The 23,415-nt window shown below is 34.6% G+C and overlaps 2 protein-coding genes across 2 annotated transcripts; both read left to right on the top strand.

Moving 5' to 3' along the window:
- Positions 1-13,748: 13,748 nt before the first annotated feature.
- LOC114533400 lies at positions 13,749-15,641 on the top strand. Its single transcript, XM_028554911.1, has 3 exons — positions 13,749-13,955; positions 14,751-15,003; positions 15,262-15,641. Exons 1-3 carry the CDS (start codon positions 13,749-13,751, stop codon positions 15,639-15,641), a joined length of 840 nt encoding a protein of 279 aa, XP_028410712.1.
- Positions 15,642-18,778: 3,137 nt separating this feature from the next.
- On the top strand, positions 18,779-21,929 carry LOC114533433. The gene is made up of 4 exons (XM_028554945.1): positions 18,779-18,833; positions 19,251-19,477; positions 20,558-20,813; positions 21,530-21,929. The coding sequence occupies exons 1-4, from the start codon at positions 18,821-18,823 to the stop codon at positions 21,907-21,909; spliced, it is 876 nt and encodes a 291-aa protein (XP_028410746.1). The 5' UTR covers positions 18,779-18,820; the 3' UTR covers positions 21,910-21,929.
- Positions 21,930-23,415: the final 1,486 nt, after the last annotated feature.

Raw genomic sequence — 23,415 nt, 5'->3', positions numbered from 1 at the left:
CATAAACTAAGTAAAACATTTAAGACATTTTCATGCCTAATTATCGATAGTATTCATTTCTTTAGAAATTGATCTCTCATACTTAATGCATACTAAAATGTTGGCGTGATGGATGACAGAATGACATGTCATGACAGAATAAAATAGTGCGCCAAAATATCGAACAAGTACGAACGTGTAAATATTATTCGAATTGAAAGAGAGTGAGTAAATTCTATAGTTTATTTTCAATACAATTAATTAAAGGTAAATACGATTTTTCACGGTGACAAAAACTCTACATAACACTCACGTTTATTAAAAGTAATTTATTTACTCCCTACTTAGTTTCCTATAATAATTATAGTCCTCCCGCTATAATAACGTAAACCAAACTAAGCAATTCTATCAAATATCAAGCTTTTCGTGAAATTTTTATTACAGAATAATTATAGTAACGCTATAATAACTTAAACCAAATTAAGCAATTCTACCAAATGTCAAGCTTTTCGTGAAATTTTTATTACAATACATAATTATAATAACGCTATAATAACGTAAACCAAACAAAGCAATTCTACCAAATGCCAAGCTTTTCGTGAAATTTTTATTACAGTCTATATAATCTTTTAGTCTAAGTTTAAGACTATAGACATGCATTTTTAGTAAAATTAATGATCATTAATTTTATAGAATGCAATCGTTACTAGCTACAACTGAAAATTCTACCCCGTCTGAGAAAATAACATTTTTAAAAAATTTCACATTCTTGTAAATTTGCATGGTGATATCACAATATAGCTAAGTAAATTCCTTTGTAGGTATACCACGTAAGTACTGATTTGTACTGCAAAGGTTTCGGTCCATTAACTCAGGCCTTCATAAGTGCGACGTAATTCATATAATGTTGTTTGAAAATTTACCAAAGCAATTACTGTGCGAAATATTACTGAATCATTGAATTGTAAGTTTGAAAAAAAACTTACTTACCTTTCTCAGTGATTATTCAAATTTAAAGATGAGTTTGTCAGTGCAGAAATATAGAATAAGAAATCAAGCAAGACGGGATCGAGCCTATGTAGCAGACGGGACGCTGATTTTCAATTTGGGCAAAGTAACGAGGATATGGGCAGCTGTCTTCGCTATACTGAAGTACAATATTTGACGTGTGTCAATTTTTTTTAAATTAAAGAAAAGTTGTGTCAGGTGGTCATCGTGACGCGTATTGCTGACTGGCTGAAGTCATTTAACCTGAATGAATATAAACGGAAAGTTGCAGATGTAGCAAGAGCTCTTTGCTTGCCCAATTCGTCCCTACCTTTCTATTGTTTCGAATATAAGTTTAATCCATGCTTCATTCGTTGGGTAAAGCAATAAGTTTTAAATATATTTTATTAATTTAACGTCATACGAAATATGTAAATTTTAAAATAAGATAATAAAGTACACATTTGAAATTTTAATATTTGGCAATAATAATTTTACCAAAATACATTACGTAAATCGTAATATGTAAAATATATAGATATACGTGCAACGAAACTATATATTTCTCAACATCTAAATTAAATTTGAACCCCACTATATGATTTTTTGAGGATATGCTATATTTTACTTCAAACAACAAAACCTATGACTTTTTGATTTATTACTTTACTACCTGGTGAGTAGCGTAGTATTTTGGTGTTCATTAACTGTGAAAACAATAAATTTTTAAAGACAATAATTATGATAACATGAAATTTACATAGAGGGACAAAATCGTCATGCTGGCTACGCCAATGTACCGCTACCTAATTCACTGTCCCCTTATATATACTGATACTCATTTGTAAAAGAAACAAGCTCAATTCAAAATAAAGATAAGTGATAAGTTTCCAGTCCAGCTGCTTGTTGAGTATATATATTATTCTATATATATAATTAATCATTTTACATATTTTGAGCAGAGAGTTTTAAATTAAGAAAATAGTGACGTTCGCGTTACATTTTTTCATTATCTGATTGATTTGAAGTATTCTTGGGTTTCATTTGACGTCATAATTCCAGGGGGGGTCATCTCGAAGTCGAGACACAGTATATTGGAGTGAGTTAATTGTTGCTTTGTGCTTCGTAGCAAATAATTATACGCAATTTCGTATCATTTGTTCACTAATGTTCAGCATAAGGGGTCGAAGCAATTAATGTTGACCCCAATTCAAATCACTATCAAAAAAATACGTGAAACCCACCAATACCTAAAACAAAATAATTTTCTGTTTAAATTAACATTTTAATTTTCCCACGTTGGTAATTTGCTCAAAATGATCAATGTAATTTATAATCATATTTAGGTTGCAGATTTATTGTCAAAATGCAAAAGTTGAACAGCGCGTGAGTGTAAACTCCACTTGCAAGTACGGTCAGTGCGTCCGTCTTTACGCATGCTCGGTGACTCGAAAGTATGACAGTAGAACTGTAGTCTATACTTTTCTAGGCGGCCGTCAACGCACAAGCCGTACGTGCGATTTCGCCGCGTACATACGTACAAGTGGAGGCCGGCCTTTTAATGACATAAACAGAATTAAAGCCGGTTTTCCACCAGCGATATTTTTTATTATTAATCAATGATGAATGAATTCTTTTGTTATTTCGAATATGGTTTCTTAGGCTTAATAAAGCTCACCAGTCATAACCACATGACACATGACAAAACTACGCTTTAGGAATAGGACTATTGAGAAATATTATTAGGAAGATATTTTGTCGTCAATATCAACATTTCTTATTTGATATTCAAAATGCGACGTATAATCCAGGGGCCGGTTGTTCGAAAGGCGTTTAGCTTAAACGGTGGATAAGTTAAAAATAGAAAACCAAATTATCTATTTATTGAAAAACTGAGCTAAAATATTTCGATGTAAAAGGTTTAATTGTCAATGGAAGTACATATTAAATGCATAAGATGCAGGTTCAGTCATTCACAAGACCTATGAGAGTATTTTTAAACTTTAGCTTATCTACCGTTTAAGCTAAACGCCTTTCGAACAACCGGCCCCTGGCCTATAAGGCTTATGTCATACATCGCATTTTGGTGCGTCTAATGCAATTAAAACAATAGATAATCAGTTGATAATGTGGTTTATCATCTCATTACCTGTTGTTTGAAGTTGGTCATTATGTTCCGCACATGAAAACATCGCCGTTTGAAACGGGCGTAAGTTTTGTGATCAGCTGTGGGGTCCGGGTTAGGCTGCCCAAAATATGCCAAATATTTCAACGTACGATTACGAAAAGGATCGACGAACATTTTATTTGAACTTCGGAATGCTGATCTTCGGAATTTAAATACACATAGTATGGTTCACCAATTTTTTTAATTTGGTATAATTTAAATGTACTAGTCCAGTATTAACTAATGCAACCATCGTTCTTATTATATCATATATAGCCTGCGGTACAACGTAAATTTTACATGATGATTGATGGTAGTCTTGGTTATGAATTGCTATGGAGTATTTAAAACTAAAGTCTACTAAAGCAATGCATCTAAAGGAGCCTATTATTGTCGAGAAGATGAGAAATGACAAATAATTCCTATAAATATTACATGCAGTTAAATGCCATCAACACCTCGATAATTGATTAGATTCTGTAGCAATTTAACAAACGCACTTCTGAATCTGGCAGATCTTAAAGCATAGCAGAAAAAGTTAACAGATGAATTTATCAGAGCAAACAAAGTATGGATGTCACGGAACCAGTGGAGAGATATACAACTGCAGTCTTGGCAGAAATTCACCAAATACATCATCAAAGTTGAGGGACCATAACAGCATAGAAGCGCTATTAGAACAATAAGAAACATTTGAGTGATTTTGGCCTCCAGCAGTTGTTTCTTTGTCTCGAAACCATCTTTACTGAGAGTTGACATGCCTTCATTTGGCGAAGTTTGATTTGCCTCAGATGAAGTGGCTGGAGTTACTGATATTCTTTTACTTCGGGATTTCAATTTTCTCTTCATTAAAGTGTATGTTATACAAATGATTATTACAGCAATGATGATAAAGGTGTTGGAAAATATGAATGCGTATGCAGTGAAACCAACAATAAGATAAATATTTGGTAAAGTTAACGAAATCAACCAGATCATTGCTATTGTTAATAGAATTCGTTTATTGGTCACTTTATTTCGGTAGGTACTTGGCCTTCTCACAGCCAGATATCGTTCAACTGCCAAACTTGTAAGACTGAGGATCGAAGCAGTGCATGAGACGAAATAAACAATATGACTTATGATCTGTTCTTCGGGATCTTCTTTGTTAAGTCCTTCTTTAATATGATAATACACCATGAAAGGTTCAGCGATGATGCCAACAACAAAATCAGCCGCTGATAGATTAATAATTAACCAGTTAAATGGAGTTCGTAAGTTTTTGTTTGGATCAAGTACAACAGCCAAGAAGATAAGAATATTGCCAGGGATATTGGTAAGAATGAAAGCAGTTGAAATGCTGGCTGTCATAAATGATAACTCATTGGGCGGTTCAACATTCTGACATCTTTTCTCAAATGTACTTTCAATCACCATGATGAAAATTCTACAAGAGGACAAGTTGAAAATTTCAGTACGACCTTTCTATCATCCTGACGAAACAACAATTTTATGCATGTACTGTATAGATTCCCCTTTCCTAGTAGAGACGTGTTTACTAGAAATTAAGTAATACTACTATACATATGTTTCTTAATACACGTGACTCGAAGCTGGGATTTCTATCATGCAGTTACGTGGGATATGTCCACAAAGCCCAGCTAAAACGCCTACAAGGCCCTAGTCCGGAATAGCTATAGGGTTCTTCTGTATATAAAATTATACATGTTAAGATTAGGAAAACTTTGTTCGAAATCTCTCTCACTGGCATAAGTATCCAACAAAAATTAAGTAAAACATTTAAGACATTTTGATGGCTAATTATAGATAGTAATTATTAATTTCTTTAGAAATTGATCTCTCATACTTAATGCATACTAAAATATTAGCATGACGGATGACAGAATGACATGTAATGACAGAATAAAATAGTGCGCCAAAATATCGAACAAGTAAACGAACGTGTAAAATATTATTCGAATTGAAAGAGAGTGAGTAAATTCGATAGTTTATTTTCAATACAATTAACAAACGGTGAATACGATTCTTCACGGTGACAAAAACTCTACATAACACTCACTTTTATTAAAGGAAATATATTTACTTGTTGTTGTTGTTGCTGTTGTTGTTGTTGTTGTTGTTTGTGTTGTTGTTGTTGTTGTTGTTGTTGTTGTTTCTGTTGTTGTTGTTGTTGTTGTTGTTGTTGTTGTTGTTGTTGTTGTTGTTGTTGTTGTTGTTGTTGTTGTTTGTTGTTGTTGTTGTTGTTGTTAGGGGGTGACGCTCTTTAAAAAAGCCTAAGGCTCCGTCAATTCGCATCAGATCGCAATTAAACTTCGCACAACTATCCTTAGCGATATTCCCCATCGATTGACGGAGTTATAATTTTGATTTTTTTATTTTAAAGAAATTTAGAAGCAACTCAAAATTGTAGCGTAGTAATCCGTATAGATTATATTCAATATTAGTATGCATAACTGAAGCAAGTTCAAATGGCTAAAGCTCCGTCATTTCGCACCAGATCGTGATAAAACTTCACACAACTATCTTAAAGGTTATTCTCTATCGACTTACGGAGTTAAATTGTTTGTGCTTATATTCTTGAGAAGATTTGCAAGCCATGTCAGATTGTGACGGGAGGCAAATTTTAATATTATCAATATTCATATACTATGAGTTCAAGCCAGAAGGTCGTGTATTTTCTTTGTTTTGTACACAATATATATTCATGACTATAGGACCATTGCGTTGAATGCGTTTCTCTCTAGGGCATTACTTATTTTTTATTTATTTGTTTAGGCTTTGTCCAGCATACATAAAAAAGGACTCTAATGACAGTGGCACGGTGCACGCAACGCTAGCTCCTCGCCAGCTACAGCGGCATAGATTAGGACATAGATGTGCAACTCGGCCAATTTTAAGTGTCTTTGCAGACGAGAAAATGTAGAAAAACGACAATTTTAACATAACCGTTCGCAAGATTGCCTAGGTTCATAGATATTTGAAATTTCATCCTGGAGAGAAAGATTGAATCTAAACTACACCAGTTCCTGGTCCAATAGTACGATCGTACTTGTAGAATAAACACATGGATTTTTAGTAAAATTAATGATCATTAATTTTATAGAATGCAATCATTACTAGCTGCAACTGAAAATTCTACACCGTCTACACTGAGAAAATAACATTTTTAAAAAATTTCATATTCTTGTAAATTTGCATGGTGATATCACAGTATAAGTAAATTCGTTTGTAGGTATATCATGTAAGTACTGATTTGTATTGCAAAGCTTTCGGTCCATTAACTCAGGCCTTCATAAGTGCGACGTAATATTGTTTGAAAATTTATCAAAGCAATTACTGTGCGAAATATTATTAAATCATTGAATTGTAAGTTTGAAAAAAAACTTACCTTTCTGTGTGATTATTCAACTTCAAAGTGAGCTCATCAGTGCAGAAATATATAGTCATATAGAATAAGAAATCAAGCAAGTCTATGTAGCAGACGGGACGCTGATTTTCAATTTGGGAAAAGTAACGAGGATATGGGCAGCTGTCTTCGCTATACTGAAGTACAATATTTGACGTGTGTCATTTTTTTTTAAATTAAAGAAACGTTGTGTCAGGTGGTCATCGTGACGCGTATTGCTGACTGGCTGAATTCGTTTAACCTGAATGAATATAAACGCAAAGTTGCAGGTATAGCAAGAGCTCTTTGATTGCCCAATTCGTCCCCACCTTTCTATAGTTTCGAATCCAAGTTTAATCCATGCTTCATTCGTTGGGTAAATAAATAAGTTTTAATATATTTTATTAATTTTATATCATACGAAATATGTAAATTTAAAAATAAGATTTTAAAGTACACATTTGAAATTTTAATATTTGACAATATTGATTTTAACAAAATATACTACGTAATAAATTATGTAAAATATATAGATATACGTGAGACAAAACTATATAATTATTTCTCAACATCTAAATTAAATTTGAACCCCTAATATATTATTTTTTGGGATATGGTATATAACATCAAACAACAAAACCTATGATCTTTTGATTTATTACTTTACTACCTCATCAGTAGCGTAGTATTTTGGTGTTCATTGACTGTGAAAACAATAAATTTCTAAACACATCAATAATTATAATGAAATGAAATTTACATAGCGGGACAAAATCGTCATGCTGGCTACGCCACTGTATCGCTACCTAATTCACTGTCCCCGTGTGTACTGATGCTCGATTGTAAATGAAACAAGCTCAAAATAAGGATAAGTGATAATTTTCCAGTCCAGCTGCTTGTTGGATCTTTAATGATTTTACATATTTTGAGCAGAGAAGATAGTGACGTTTGTTACATTTTTTACACAACACCCAAGCCGGTGACATTAACATAATTTACTCGTTTTCTATACGAGTGTATTCGCGTTCTACAGTGTAAGCCAGACCTCAAATTTTTGGGGGAGGACATTTGCCGGGCAAATAAATTTTTCTTGGGGCAAAACATATCGTCACAAAAATTTTATAAACGTAGGCACGCGCCTAATTTTAGCATGTCAAGCCTTAAATTGCGTTTAGAATTTTATTTATTTTTCCACCGGCAGTCGGCGATGTATTTTTGATGGCCTGTGACGAGGAAATAAATTTTTTTCAAAATAACTTATAAAGAGTTGAAAGCTCTGAAACAAAACTAAAATGTCGATTCGCGCGAAAATTGTGGCTAGTGGAAAACAGGCTTTAAAGCCTATTAGTATAACAGATTTTAACGATAAAAATATTTGAATACAATCCTCATTTTAGAAATCGTAAGGCTTAAAGCCATATTATATACCGAACAACGAGAAGTTTGGGAGCGATCGGAAATCATTCACACAGCCCGCGGACCAGCTTTCGTAAAACCGCCCCTGCGTTAGAAGTGAATCATAATAATACCCGTCTCATTTGGAAGCACATTCAAACTATGACTTATGTATTGATTTGCATTGCCTATATGCCATATCATCATATAATTCTTTACTAATTTAAGAAGAGCGACGTAAAAGCAATGAACATCTAGAGATTAACCGTATGAAAATATTGATCAGCAGATATGTATCACTTTGCGTGTAAGACGAATGATTGTGACGTAGTTTGAGATAATTTTGAAACTGGAAATAAAGTGCAATACTTTTTGCGCGTATTGTTGACGAAATAGGGGGAATACAAGGAATTAACTAACAAGGACAAATCTAGGGGAATGTAATAGTTTTTAAAATATGCTTTTTCAGAATCCTCATGCCTCATTACCAACTGCGGGGGTATATACATATTCATATATTTATTCTTTTGTAGCTGAATGGTTTCCTTAAAAGCGATTTTTATGGTATGAAAACATGGGTAAAATTGTCTGAATATGCATGTACAATCGCAAATTAAATGGACTAGTTACAGCCTTGTTATAGCGTGTAAAATAAATGATGTATAAGTGAGTGAATGCTGTAATATATAAAAATCATTTTGACTCCAAAAACTGTTGCGGCACTCCTTCATTATAAGGTTAATTATTCCATAGTTATTCCAATCTGTGATATACACCATGTAATTACCGTAAAATGAATGATCGATTAAGCGTCGCTAATAGATTCTTTCTTGAGTGCACGCCCGGGCCATCATTAGAGAAATGTAATTTTTTAATTTGTATTAGACTAATTACATGGTGTATAACAAAAACATTTTTGACCTTTTATATAATTAATAACATCATGCAGAACTTTAAAGAACGTTCATCTCCACTCAACTACTTGCAATTGATACGTAGCAATTTAACGAACGCGCTTCTAAATCTTGTAGATCTTAAAGCATAGCAGAAAAAATTAATGCTTGAATTCATCAGAATAAGCAAGACATGAAGATCTCGGAACCAGTGAAGGGTTGTACAACTGCAACCATGACAGAAATTTACCAAATACATCATCACCGTAGAGAGACCATAACAACACAGAACAGCTATAAGAACGATCAGAAACATTTGAGTGACTTTGGCTTCCAAGAGTTGACTCGTCGTGATACAATTCAAATTGCGAGTTGGCAATTTTTCATTTTGTGCGATATCATTTTCTTTGGCTGAAGAGGAAGGAATTGTTTGCATTTTTAGACTCCAAGATCGCAATTTTCTCTGCATCAAAGTGTAGGTTGTACAGATGATTATAACGGCAACTGCAGTGGAGGTGTTTGCAAACATAAATGCATATGCCGTAAAACCAACATAAAGATAAACGTTAGGTAAACTTAGCGAAATTAACCAGATCACTACTATTGTTAATAGAATTCTTTTATTGTTCACTTTAGTGCGATAAATATTCGGTCTTCTTACAGCCAGATATCGTTCCACTGCTAAACTTGTAAGACTAAGGATCGACGCAGAGCATGAAATGAAGTAAACCAAGTGAATGACGATCAGTTCGTCTGAAACGTCTTTTTCAAGTCCTTCCTTAATGGCGTAATAAGCCAAGTAAGGCTCAGTAATGATGCCTACGATTAAATCAGCTACTGATAAATTAACGATCAACCAGTTGAATGGAGTTCGTAAATTTTTGTTCGGATCAAATACAACAGCAAAAATATTAAGAAGATTTCCAGGGATGTTGGTAAGAATAAAGACGAATGCTATGCTGGCTGTCACAAATGATAATTCTTTCGGAGGAGAAATATTCTGACATCTTTTCTCAAATGTACTTTGAATAACCATAATGACAATTCTACATAAAAGAAAATATTTTAACGATCGTAGCAATTGAATTTAAACAATTTTCCTTATTTACGACAAAAGGGTCGACCGCATAAAAAAACCCGTTAAATATTAAACTAAATCATATTAAACTAAAGACATAGTTTGAGTATTGCTATCTTAAACGTCTATTTGAATTTGCAAAGAAATATTCTTTCCTATTGACTTCAGGCATTTATGATTCATTTGCTTTTTAGTGTTCCTTACAATTGCAGCCGACCAATAATAAAATGTAAATGCACCAATTTGTTTTCTCCACTGTATATGTTAAGCCTCTTGAATTCAAATACATGTAGATATTCCCCGCGCATGCAGTGAAAACATCAGAAACGATGATGTACTATTTCATTTCTCTTAATAGTATATATAAATAAGAATAACAAAACGAAAGATAGTGAAATACTCAGCCATTACATAATAACGCTGAAAAATACATAAATTACAAGTCGAGTGGACGGAACGATTCCTTTGCTCATAAACTGATGTTATTAAACGGCAAACCGCGCTCGAGCAGGAACTTAATTTAGACTCAACATGATTTAAATTAAAAAATCCAACTTACCTGCAGTTTGCAGTCTTTTTCCGCTCAAAAGTATAAGCTCATTTACGGAGATTTCACAGATTGGATTTATAAACAAGTTTTAGCGGAAGATTCTGCCGGAATTTCAAATGTTAGACCGGCTTTGCATTATATTGCAGCTGCATGTTTATGACTGTACAATACTCCGCTTATCCTGATACGTGCAAGACGACATATCTTAATCTACATAGCGATCAATCAAGTGGGTCTCGTGCGGTTCACATTATTAATATTTTGGAAAAGGCATATATCAATCAATCAAATTCATTCAATAAGGAGCAACAACTGATATAATTATTATACAAGAAGTATTTTCATAAAATCGGCAATAGGAAAGAGAAATATAAGAAAAGAATATATTAATCATATGTTTTTGTAGTTATTAAATCTTTAGACTCAATATATTATATCATAATGCCATATATAGCGCTAGCTTGATATTTGATAATATCTTCCTGATTCGACCTAGATAACGTAACTCTTATTTAAATACGAACTTTGAAAAAAAATATTTAAAAAACATCCATGAAAATGGCATATTTAAAGTGAGTTGACAAGTTCAGGTCTCTTTTTGCATGTATTTGCCTCACTTAATGAAGTTTATATTATATTATACCGCGGGTGTCCAAAAAACGTGCTCCAATTTGATTCAAAATAGCTTCTTATCGACTAAAGTTATCGAAATTAAACGACTCTCATTAGATCTAGAGGAAAGACTACCTTGGACTTTGGTCCAAGCTATGGTCTTTTTTAAAAAAACTCATATAACTTTTCAAATTCGGTACATTATTTCGGGATGTCTCAAAAATGATGCAAAATTATGCAATCTGATTGGCTAAGCGAGCGGTCCGTATGAAGTCGTACGGACCACGCGAGATTTAAAAACACGCACGTACGGGGTGGCAGGAAATTAAAAAAAACTATTATTCAACTGTTTAGTTCGAAAACCTGCTTTTGGGAAATATCTCCCTATATACGGATCTAAATAACATAAAGATATTCCTGTCCCAATATAGGTATGGGCATCTTAGTTTTTTTGTTCATGTTATATTCAAAATAATTTCTTACCCATTATATCGTAATAATTATAATTTGTAATTACAGAAAAAATTGTCTTTTGGAAGTTTGAAGCCGATTCTCGTGATGACAAAGCAAAAATATTATTTTTTTCCAAGTTGAGTGGCTCCCAGCTAGACACCTGCTCCAAAAATCTAATATATTTTTGTAATTATTAGTCTGTATAGGATTTGGCTTTCTACTTCCTATATACGTTTCATTAAAACATGATTAAATTTTGATTATGTCTAAAGAGAACGAGAAATAAACATTTCAGATTACTAGGAATAAACCAACCGAATCGTTGCTTATGTCTTCGTTGTAAGACAAAATAGCTGCATTTAATTATTATTTCTCATATTTGTCATACTTTTCCACTAGGGAGGTATTCGGTATAATTATTAATATTATGATGGTTTTATTGGGTTTTTGTTCCTATATTATTAAAGTAAACTTAATAAATCTCTCCCAATGACAAGTGAACATTTGTAGTAAAATATATGGATTGGAAACTTCCATTTTATTATGTACAATATACCTCTAGAGTCTAGGTAGATTTTGCATTAAAGGTGTACCAATTCCAACTATTAAGTACTAAACTATCAAAAATTGTCACTATACAAAAACTAGAAGAGCAAAAAGATCAATCCGATAATATGACAAATCTATTTAGCTATATCTAAGCCCGCTTAAACAATTCAACTTATTCAATGCTTGCATATTGTATACGGCTAAAATTGGTGCCAGTGGTTAGACTACAAATACAAACGCCAGCTGCAAGGATGAAACAGGTAGCCTACGTCAAGTGGTGAATGTGGTGTATAAACGGGGATTTATATATAGTCATAGCTAGAATATTTTTCCTAAAGCTCGCCACTTACTAACTCAAGCTTTACTAATTTTGAATCCGGCGACCGAACAAGCCACTACCGTGGTAGCTAAACATAAAAATGATTATATTATTTCATTTGTGCATGCATGCAAATTTATCATAAAATTATTAATGTAATAACCACACTCAATAAATTGCGTACAAGTTTGATGAATCAATATGCCAAAAGCTACGAATTCCAATTCCAATTCCCATTCCTTATCCCTAAATAATTACAAGACACATTCGATATTTTATTCACTCCGGCTATCTTCAAAGGAGAAGCTGCATCAAAAATTTCACGATGAATTCCAATGAAATGAAACAAAACCTGCTTTTTTTCTTAATCGTCATGTCAAGGCAATGTACGTCAGAGTCAGATGGGCTAAAGTACTTCAAGAAAATATACGATTATGGTAAGATTTTTTGATAAAAAGGATTAAAGTTAGCACACAAAAATTGTAAGAAACGCTGATCCTAAATACTTATTTGATCGACTCATCGATTCGATTCCACATCAGGCAAAATGATAGGAATCATCATGCCTTTTTCTGTTTTCAAACTTAAAACATCATAATCAAGCATATGCATACATTCCCTGTTCATAATATCGGGAGCTGTTCCCCTCTTAACTTACATAAGAGGTGCATGGTTGTATCCTCTCGAATATATTGAGCGAAAATTAGTTTTATAAGTGATCACTATATTTTTGCGGTTTGATGCAAAAACAATTTTCCTTGGTTTGTATATGAGATTTATTTACTTAATTTAGTCGAAGTTTTTTATAGCTATACATTCCAAATGTTTCAAAGTTATCTCATGAGCGGAGAGGGGTGTGAAGTGTTCTATTTTTGCAAAACGGCGTGCATTCGGCAGATACATATAGATGTAAAATAGCTATATGTGGTGCAAACACGCACTGCGTAAGAAGTAATAGACAAAAATACCTCTCGACGTTTGGACAGAAGGGCCTCCGTCAGGAGAGTTCGCAACCTCGTTCGCATGCAGGTTCTTCTTAAATCTTGAACACAGAAGACCCAGGGAACGAGATTGGAGAGTTCGTCGTACGACAATGAAAGCCTACACAAATGAAACGTCGAGAAAGTGTCTCATTTAGGCAATTGTTATACCAGATTTGAACTTTGAAACGAAGTTCATGACGACAATTTTTTGAATAAAATAAGAAACGGGGTACTCCCTTTTGACTATTAATATACATGAAAGTAGGTTTCACTTAAATCGTATTCAAATTATTGCCATTCTAAAACCCGAATCGTAAATCATTAGTTTAATCATAGACCGACTTTACTTTTTTTTTAAAATTAATCTTAAATCAGGCGAATCTTTGTTACCTCAAGATATGATATCCAATTACACTGTCCATTCCGAAGACGAGTGCTCCTTTGAATGTATTCAGAACCCCGGGTGCCTTGGCTACAACTACAGGCCAAAATCAAAGCAATATGAGGTGAATTGTCAAATAAGCAATAAGACAAAAGACGGCGGCAGAGAGCGTGTTGGGATCAGCACATGGATATTTTACCAGAGCCTAGAAGTTACATATTATGTGAGTTAAATGCCAACTCATTTTTCTTTGTGTTGTGACTGGCCAAACCAAGCCATGCAGCATCTTGGGTCTAGAAATGGAGATAAAGAGATGAGGAAGATAGGATATGCATGTATTTCAAATATTAGACATTAGACAGAAAATTCGGACAAAGTTAACCTGCTCCTTCTTCCAACGAAATTTGCAAACGATGTCAAACTACAGCCTCGTGAGTTTATAGAAAACTATAAAAACTATATAATACAAAGCACTAATTAAAAACGCTGCAATACAAATATTAGTAAGTCGGTTATAATTTGCAGAGCAATTAAGTTATTCCAAATATTTTGGGGTAGTTTTAAAAATTTTTTATCAGTACTCTTCCTGTATTTTCAAGCCAAAGTTTAGCCGTTTATCACGTTCAATACCACATAAAACGCTTGTAGAAATAAACTAAAAATGCAGAGTTAAAACATATGCAAATTATTTACGGCAATCTGCATATGAATTCCATGTCCGCGATTTCTGGCCATGCACCTACTGCATGGGCCTGAATTAATAGTAAAACTAATCGAATGAACATTTTCCAAACAACGCCACCAACCACTCGTTCAGTAGCAATAAAAGTGCGGCTTGACGTATCTGCCATCTTGCTTCGTCAGGTGTGCTTATGAACTACGTACATTTGAGGAAAAATTGGTGCGAAATTTATGACGCTTCTTGTCGATGATGAACAATAATTACGTGGATCGATTTAAAACCCATGGACGTGACTATCATTATTGTAAGGCTTACTTACTTTCTTTTTTTACCCAGGTCAACTCCTATCTATCAAATTCCAACTGTACTCTTATTGCTCGCTTCTCCAACACAGTTTTCAAATCTTGGTTAAAGAATCCCTTCTTTTGGTATGACAGAATTACGTATGGAGATGTTGATAATCCAATGAGCATTTCAACCATGATTTCGACCGCTTTCTGGCAAAAGAGCGGACATGATATCAAGTTAACTAGAAGTGACGACTCTAGTCACACAGCCTTATTACGGACTACTTCGAATTGCCTTCAAAGTACGATGATACATTTTTTACAAACTATTTAAAAAACAATTCCTAGCCGCACACATGCAGTTTTTCCAAAAACAATAATTGAAGTCATTTTCAGAATCTCCGTGAAACTTAAGCACTATCTGAAATTAACCCTACATCACCAATATTTTGTGATATTTATTCAATAAGTTTTCCAAGGGTTAATTGGCATAGAATAAACGATGCTCGCTTTCAAACTAAAAAATATACAATATTCGAATGGTTACGAACTCTTTTCAGGTCAGACATTCGGATCCAAGATTACAAGTTATAGAAATTTTCGTAATCACAGCGTTTGGGCAAGTGACAAGTGTCTTGGGAGATGTCCAGTTATTTACGGAGGTCAGTACAAAACAACAGCTGGTTTTGAACAGCACAGCTGCAGTAGTGATATACAGAACAGCGGCTACATTGGATTTTGGTGTGATTGGGGTAAAGAAGATGGTGCTGTTATGATGATTAGTGGAGGAGGAAGAAATTGCAGCAGGGCAGACCATGGTATTGCAATAACTGAGGAAAATGCAGGAAAGTTGGGTTCATTATTAATTACTCATGAATTCGGAGGGGATGCATCAAACTTTCAGCCTAAAACTTACTCACTAAACTTATGGGTTCGCTAAAAAATATATCTTGTTCTACAAAGTGTTGTAACTTATATAATTTTTTACCATCAGTGTAGATGGACTTGTATATTCTTAGCAGGGGCGCCGGAGGCTGAAGCAGAGTTTTTAGAAAAGAGTACATTCATTTTATCTTGGCAACCACACGAATAGGAAACTTAAATTTACAATTACATGCGAACTTGCAAATCCACGAGACTGGAGAACCCCTTTTTAATAATATTACTGGTTAGTTTTAATGCGAAGGATAAGCATCATTAAATGGTGAATGTATGATACTATTATATATACATGGCAGGAAAGGGCGGGGTTGTTCCCTCTGCTCCGTGGTTCCGGAGCCCCTGATTTTTAGATTTTAGGTTGCAATTAAGCTCTAAAAGTAATCATTTGACGTAAAAATGCTGTATATATACCCACTCTGCGTCCAAAATCAGTATATTTGTGGGAAAAGGGGTTCGATCCTTTTAGATACGAGTCCCATACGTTCACAAACGCAAAATAACACCAGACCACCAAGAAATAAACATATAATTATTAAAAACTACTCCTCACAATATATTTCGCACTCCACACTTCGCTGTGGTAACCCAACACTGCCCATATGTTCTCAAAACTAAAAAGTACACTCCCATGCAATAAATGTCAATCAAACTTGTTCATTTTTAATCTAATTAGGTAGGTTAATTATACTGACTAATAAACAGTTTCCGACATATTATTCAAATCAGCTTTTCCATCATAACTTGAAAAGAATTAATTTAATTAATGTAAATACTGTAAAACATTCTTATGAAAATTCTCTAAAAACATCATCAAAGTCAACAAGCCAAAGGAATGCATTCTCTTTTGAAGAAAACAAGTTTAAAAGCTTGCTTCGAAACAATATTATCTGCTTTATCAAATTTATAAAATTGAGAACAATTCAAGCGAGGCAAGTAGCTACTGTTATGGTAAATTTCTTGTTAATAATAATACGTCTTAACTTTTGTCGTACAACGACATCATCAGAAGCTAAAGCCTGGTTTCCATATGTCGCCGATGCGGATTTGGATTCTGTAACAGTCGGTAGCGTCTTTGATGATCGGTAACATCATTTGCAGTTTCGGAAGTCATCGTGTACTTCGCGACACTTTCCGAATCCTATCGAGAAGAGTCGATTCACGTTTTCATAATTTGCGAGGTCATTTATCGAGATGAATCATCGAATGCCTTTTATCTAAAAAAATAATGTAATAAATGGCGGACAAACAACATCAGGCGACCGAACAGTACAACTACGAAAATAACAACGAGAGGGGCAAAGGCCGATGAAATCGATAAAGTTCACCGGCTACCACGCATTCCACAAGAGTGTTGCGGTAAGTAATGTTACTAATGTATTAGAACGTAAATTATTTAATATACAAATATAATGTTTTAGTTTAGCATGTTTAACTACGCCAAATCTAAACTGTTTTGAACTTTTAAACTGACCGTGTATTTGGTAGTGCTCACCGTGTTTTTTATATGAAATGATACCATCACACAGATCATGTGACAGTTCACTTCAAAATGGCAACATGAAGTTTCGCACAGATTCCAAAATAAACCAGTGTATATAGTTATACCAAATTCAAACGCCTACACTTTTATATTCAGTGGTTTTTCAAAGATTATAACAAGTTTGATTGTGTCGATGGTTGATGGAAAAAAATTTTAGCCCTATTATGACATGATTTTTCCGTCACTAGTAGTGACTATTCTCAATGGCAGTGCTAATTTCCAATCTGCTACGTTCGACTTTCAATATATCGTCGGAAAGTATATTATTGTCGGTGATCATTGATGAGTGAAATATTTTGTCTTTCCGAAATCATTTTCCCTTGAATGACCAAACTTTTTCGCAACATTTCGTTGCAAACAGTGTTTTCAATTCTCCATGCTTATCGAAGCGAAGACTAAATTATTTTGTTTGTGAAGTAACGTCTGATGTCTTTTAGGAATTGCAAACATGCACTTTTTCATTTCAATTCATACGAATTTGCCAAAATGTATAATATGCTAATAATAGTTTACATTGGAGTGATAGTAAATGAATTCACCAGCCTTCCTAGTTCACACACAAACTAAGCTAGTCAAACGAACTCGCAGATGTGTAAGCTTATTTTCACAGCTGTACAAAAATTGACAAAGCCACTTTGTATACGGGCGATATCATTTAATATGTGAAAAATATAAATCATCATTTCATTAAAGGATATATATTTTGTTTAATTTCTACTTAGCGCAATTTAAATTGCGCTGGTTTTCCGACTACTTCGACCATGCCTATATAAGCCTCCAGAATCAAAACAGGTCAAGAACATAAAGGCCTCGCCCATGCATGCGCAGTTAAGCAATAAAAACTCTAACCATGGAATATCTTGTTTGATCATGCAGGACTAAAGCTGCGTTTACACTTCAGGCCTAGACCTGACCTGGATCAGGTCTGGGACAAGTCCAAGTAATACGTGATACGTTCACACTGTCTTCCTTGTTGATGATATCGGATTGCCAAAGTAATTGACAAAATACTTGAAAAAGACCCAAAACACGCCGAAAAGTACATGCATGGTAATACTATATGTATCCTATACAAAACATCCTATTAAGTTCAAAACTTGTCAGGACTAGGTAAAGCCTGTTCACATACCAAAATCCTGCCCCAGGCCAGGTCCAGGCCACCTTCTGGATCGGATAAACTAAGTTCACATCTAGGCCTAGACCTGACCCACGTCAGGTCAAAGCACGTAGTGTAAACGCGGCTTAAGTTACATCGCTTATGATAGAAACGCAGTGGGGTAGCCAGCCCGACAATTTAGTCATGACTAAATTGTCAGGCTGGCTACGCCACTGTAGAAACGTAGTCGTATTATTACCGTTTAGATATACGGAATATTATATATTCCAATGAGTTAATGCTGTCTTTTTACTGGTTATTGTCGTTATAATATGCTATCTTAGTGCAAACACACCTGCACTTTTGTGAGTTGCTTTCGCCGTCTTAAGATTAAAATTAATGTCACATCTTATCATACATGCTAAATAATATGGATCTTTCAGCAATAAGAATTTTGCCTTTTCTCTTCATTATTTCAAGCCAATGCCTGTCTTGTAAATCAGAAACATCTTTACTGGATAGTCAAAGGTATTTCAAGAAAATGCGAGATTCTGGTGAGTGCTCGATCAAAATTAGCTGATGATTTTATTTCTTCGGCACAAGAATGTTTTATCTCCTATTTTTCGAATATTTGTTATCACTTGCAACAAGAATTATGTTTCTACAAAATATGGATAATTAATCATTTTGATAAAGATTACGATGTATGGATCACAGGCAATAAGCAAGCTCAATGAAGAATATAACTTGCGAAGATAGCAAAGATATAAATTGAACTCCACAAGCAAGCGTTTCCCTGTATAAAACCGCCAATTAAAGGGATGGCCAAGAAAAAATTAGCTAAAGTCGAGCATATAGACACTTTTCATTAAGATTAAGAATGTGCATCAAATAACTATATATTCAATTTCCCATTTATCGAGATAGCAATTTCTAAATGCTATTTTTCCCTACGAAACACTTCAATTAAGGTGGTTCCTTGACCCCAGAAGATATCATATCCACTCATTCTGTTGACTCCGAAGCTGAATGTTCTTTAAAATGTCTTGAAAGCCAAGTATGTGTTGGTTATAACTACAAGCCTGGATCAGAAAAATATGAAATGAATTGTCAGATCAGCGACAACAAAATACACACAGAAATGGAATTTGTTGGAAATAGGGAATGGATGTTTTACCAAGACATGGATACATTACCTGTGAGTATAAATTGGTTTGGTTTTACTGAATGCTCTTATTTGGGCCGTGCGAAGGTCAGTGGCGTAACTGCAACGATAATTCGAGGGGGGGGGGAATATTGATATATTCAGTTCTGCCCTACGGATTTCTTTTGTAATTGCAATAGCTTACAATAGAAATCCGTCTGGCAGAACTGAATAATTATATGAATATTCAACCCTCCCCCAATTATCGTTCTAGTTACGCCTTTGGCGAAGGTAGGAGGGTATGTCAGAAGTAGGTCGCCACTTAACTCCTCCACATGCGTCTCATAATACTGCGAGCGGGCGGGATAATTAGGGGGCGAACGGAGCGGGCAGCATTAGAAATGCGGGTAATGCGAAGGGAAACGTCTGCTGATTAATGATTTCAAGATGGCGGAAGCCAATCTAAAAACTGACAACAAAAACCTTAATAGTCATTTGAAGCTTTTTTAGCGCAGTTAAACAGCGTAGTTATTGTGCTTTTTTTTGTTTTGATCATCATATTATGCTTTCAGATTTATTCATATGTACATGTATTGCTATTATTCAAGTTACTATAAATTTGAATATAATTTTCTTTCAATCTATACATATTCATAGTTTACAGTAATACATATTGAACGTTACCAGTTCCATTTCACGAAACGATACATTGATATATCGACACCCCTATCACTTGAATGACTTGATTCAATCAAACCTTCCCGTTTTTAAATAATCGTTCCTTCTTGTTTGTCAGCCATCATCAGTATACGAGGAAGGGCTACCATAGGCTTCAAGGTTTCATATTTCGCTTCAAACGGATCATATTTCAACAACAACTATCAAAATATACCCAGCTAAGACGGAATACTCGAAAATACTATCCGAGTACTAATGTCTATCCGAGTAACCGTGCCTACCTGCTGTAAAGTGAGGTCTTCTACGAAAGGGCAAATGAAAAGCTATGGAATGGTAGTATTGAGCATGCTACTTAGCTATGGCCAGTACTCCCGTGTTTGTTTGCTCGTCGCTATACCCCATCGAGCAACAGTTCTCATTTTTAGTTGAGTTATTAGTTTATTATATACCGTCTAGCAACAATGTCACCGATTGAACGATGGTTGGACACTTATTGCACGCTTTTCAAACCGAGATCATAAACACTGGGTGCGCCAGAGTGATTACTGGTATGACAAAGTCACACCATATGGCTACGTGAACGATCCAATGAACAATCAAGACATGATAGCTAGAGGTTTCTGGATAACAAAAGGAAAAGAAATAAAAATTACACGAAGTGATGATTGCAGCAATACAGCTTTGCTACAAACTACCTCTAATTGTCTTCAAGGTAAAATTCTACGTATTGCTAGGGTTAATTGGATGACATTGGGGGGTAGAAATCATCATATTTAAGTGTCATCATGTTTTTGAAATTAATTCACTGCGTTAAGCCCGCAGTTGACTTTTTAAGCCTTAAAAATTGTAATTAGATGGAACAAATGACTCCTATATTTTTCCTGGATCACGAGTTCGTTAACAAATTCTCCATTAAGGTGTAGCGATATAAGTTATATTATATAATACCCCATTAAATTTAGAGCGTTTAATTGGTTGGTGACAATCACGTGATATTGAATAGAAAGTCCCATTTTCCAAGAGTGCAATGGAAAGCGTTCCATTGCACTCTCCAGAGTGCAATTGTACTATACATTTTGTTCCATTGCACTCTTAATGCTTTCAGTAAATACCATCCATCAAAATGCTTCTCGCACATATGGTTGTTGATCCATACAGTATGTTTTTTAATAAATTATATTTTTGAAACGAGACAGTCTATTTTGGTATTATATAAAACAAATAATGAATGTTTTCATTCGTGCAATGGTAAAAATATTTTCACTTGGTGAAAGATAGAATGTTCCATTCAACTCGGCTAAATATTTTTACCATTGCACTCATAAACATTCATTATTTGTATATTGTAGCTTCTAAAAAACAACGGGCGCGTAGGAAGAAAGATGACCATAAAATGGCAAAAACTATTAACTGAAAATTCTGTATTAGGTCAGACATTTAGATCCAAGATTACAAGTTATGGAAACTTTCGTAATCACAAAGTTTGGGCAAGTAACAAGTGTCTTGGGAGATGTCCAGTTATTTACGGAGGTCAGTACAAAACAACAGCTGGTTTTGAACAGCACAATTGCAGTAGTAATATACAAAACAGCAGTTACATTGGATTTTGGTGTGATTGGGATCACGGTGATGGTGCTGTAATGATGATTGGTGGAGGAGGAAGAAATTGCAGCAGAGCAGACCATGGTATTGCAATAACAGAGTCAGATGACGCAAAGTTTGAATCTCGATTTGTTGCATATGATTTCGGATCTGATGCAATAAGGATTCCTCCTTCAATCTATGCACTTAACTTATGGGTTCGTTAACTTATATATAATTACTTTGTTTTATCACCGTTGTGCTGTTTGTTACGAAAAAGTAAGCATGCATTAAAGTACGAAAAAAAACTACTCGGAAAGCCAACATGTTGTAAATCAATTAAGTTTACAGGCTTGTCGGAAACAAAATTAGATCGACAGAGCTGCAATCTTGGGCTACGCCTATTCAGAAAGAGAGACGTAGTCACAGTTTGCCGCAAATCTCCACTTGTCCGCACCTATAGGCCAATACACATATTTACGATTTTCTTCTTTTGATAGATGTGAACGAGTGAATTATGATATTGGTTACTGATGTTCCAGTAAGAGCTCTTATACGTCTGAGGTGCATGGGTTGTTCGAAAGATGAATAACTTTTCCAACATATAAGTTCTATCCATCGGATAAATCTGCTATCCAGTGGATAGTTATCCATTGGATAAAAACGGGCTGCACGAGGCATGGATAGTGGAGTGGATAGCTATCCAATAGATAAGTTAAGACTTGCCAAGAGAAAACAGGATTATACTGAAATTTCATATACCACAACTTCAGCTGTTGCTAAGCATTAATTTTATAACATTGAATTCATAATCATTATGAATCCTCGTTTAGTTAAGGCCATGTTACACGGTGCAATTTTTCTTGCAACTTGCAATGCAATTCTACTTTCGAACAACCGGCCCAAGAGCATTTGTAACTATTCGTTGACATGTAAGTACTCGTTCACATCTATCAAAAGAAAAAAATTGCAAATGTAAACGGGCCTTATTGAATTCAGCTGACCTTTTTGCCTTATTTGCAATACTTTGCTCCTCTTACAAAAGTTAAAATGTTTTCTATTGCTGTTGGATAATTTGATTTGGTACCATATTCCTAACCTTCACAGTGTGAAAATCTTAGCACAGTGTAAAAATCTTGGGATGTGAAATTCCGAAGGGCCTGGTTATAATATTTTTTCTTGCGGAACTAGTATAAAACGTGAAATCTAATGACATAATTAGTACAGAGAGGATAGAGAAATCATCCCCGAGCCGGCGCGGAGCGCCGTGCGAGGGTACTAATTCCGCTCGGAGATTAGGAATTACACCCGGGACCCGGGAGAACATAGCGGAATCCAAAGTTGCCAAAATGTCATGGACGTTCAATGGTCATGGTAGTTGTGCGCATGCGCGAAATTTTAACGAAGAAAGAACGGTCGTCTACGACTTGCTGATTAACTAATGTTACGAAATGCGCATATATAATGTAATTTAGCATTGTTAAGAAATAGAAGGTCAATATAGATGAGGAAATTACTTGGGGAACATGTCACATAAAATGAAGTGTAAAGTAAATATTAATATGACCCTTCGGAATCGCAAAATTACTTTTCCTGTCATAAGGTGACAGCCCATGGGATTTCCTCCGAAACAATAGTGTGTCGTACAAAGTACAAGTGTCACGACTCAAGAACATAAGTTCTAGGCGGATACTAGTTTATGTCAATCATGTCTTTGTTATATTTTGCTCGGT

The sequence above is a fragment of the Dendronephthya gigantea genome, unplaced genomic scaffold (genome assembly GCF_004324835.1).
Source record: "Dendronephthya gigantea isolate DGI-Jeju-01 unplaced genomic scaffold, DenGig_1.0 000090F, whole genome shotgun sequence".
NCBI lineage: Eukaryota > Metazoa > Cnidaria > Anthozoa > Malacalcyonacea > Nephtheidae > Dendronephthya > Dendronephthya gigantea.
The sequence above is the reverse complement of the archived record's forward strand: the minus strand, read 5'-3'. Positions and strand labels throughout refer to the sequence as shown.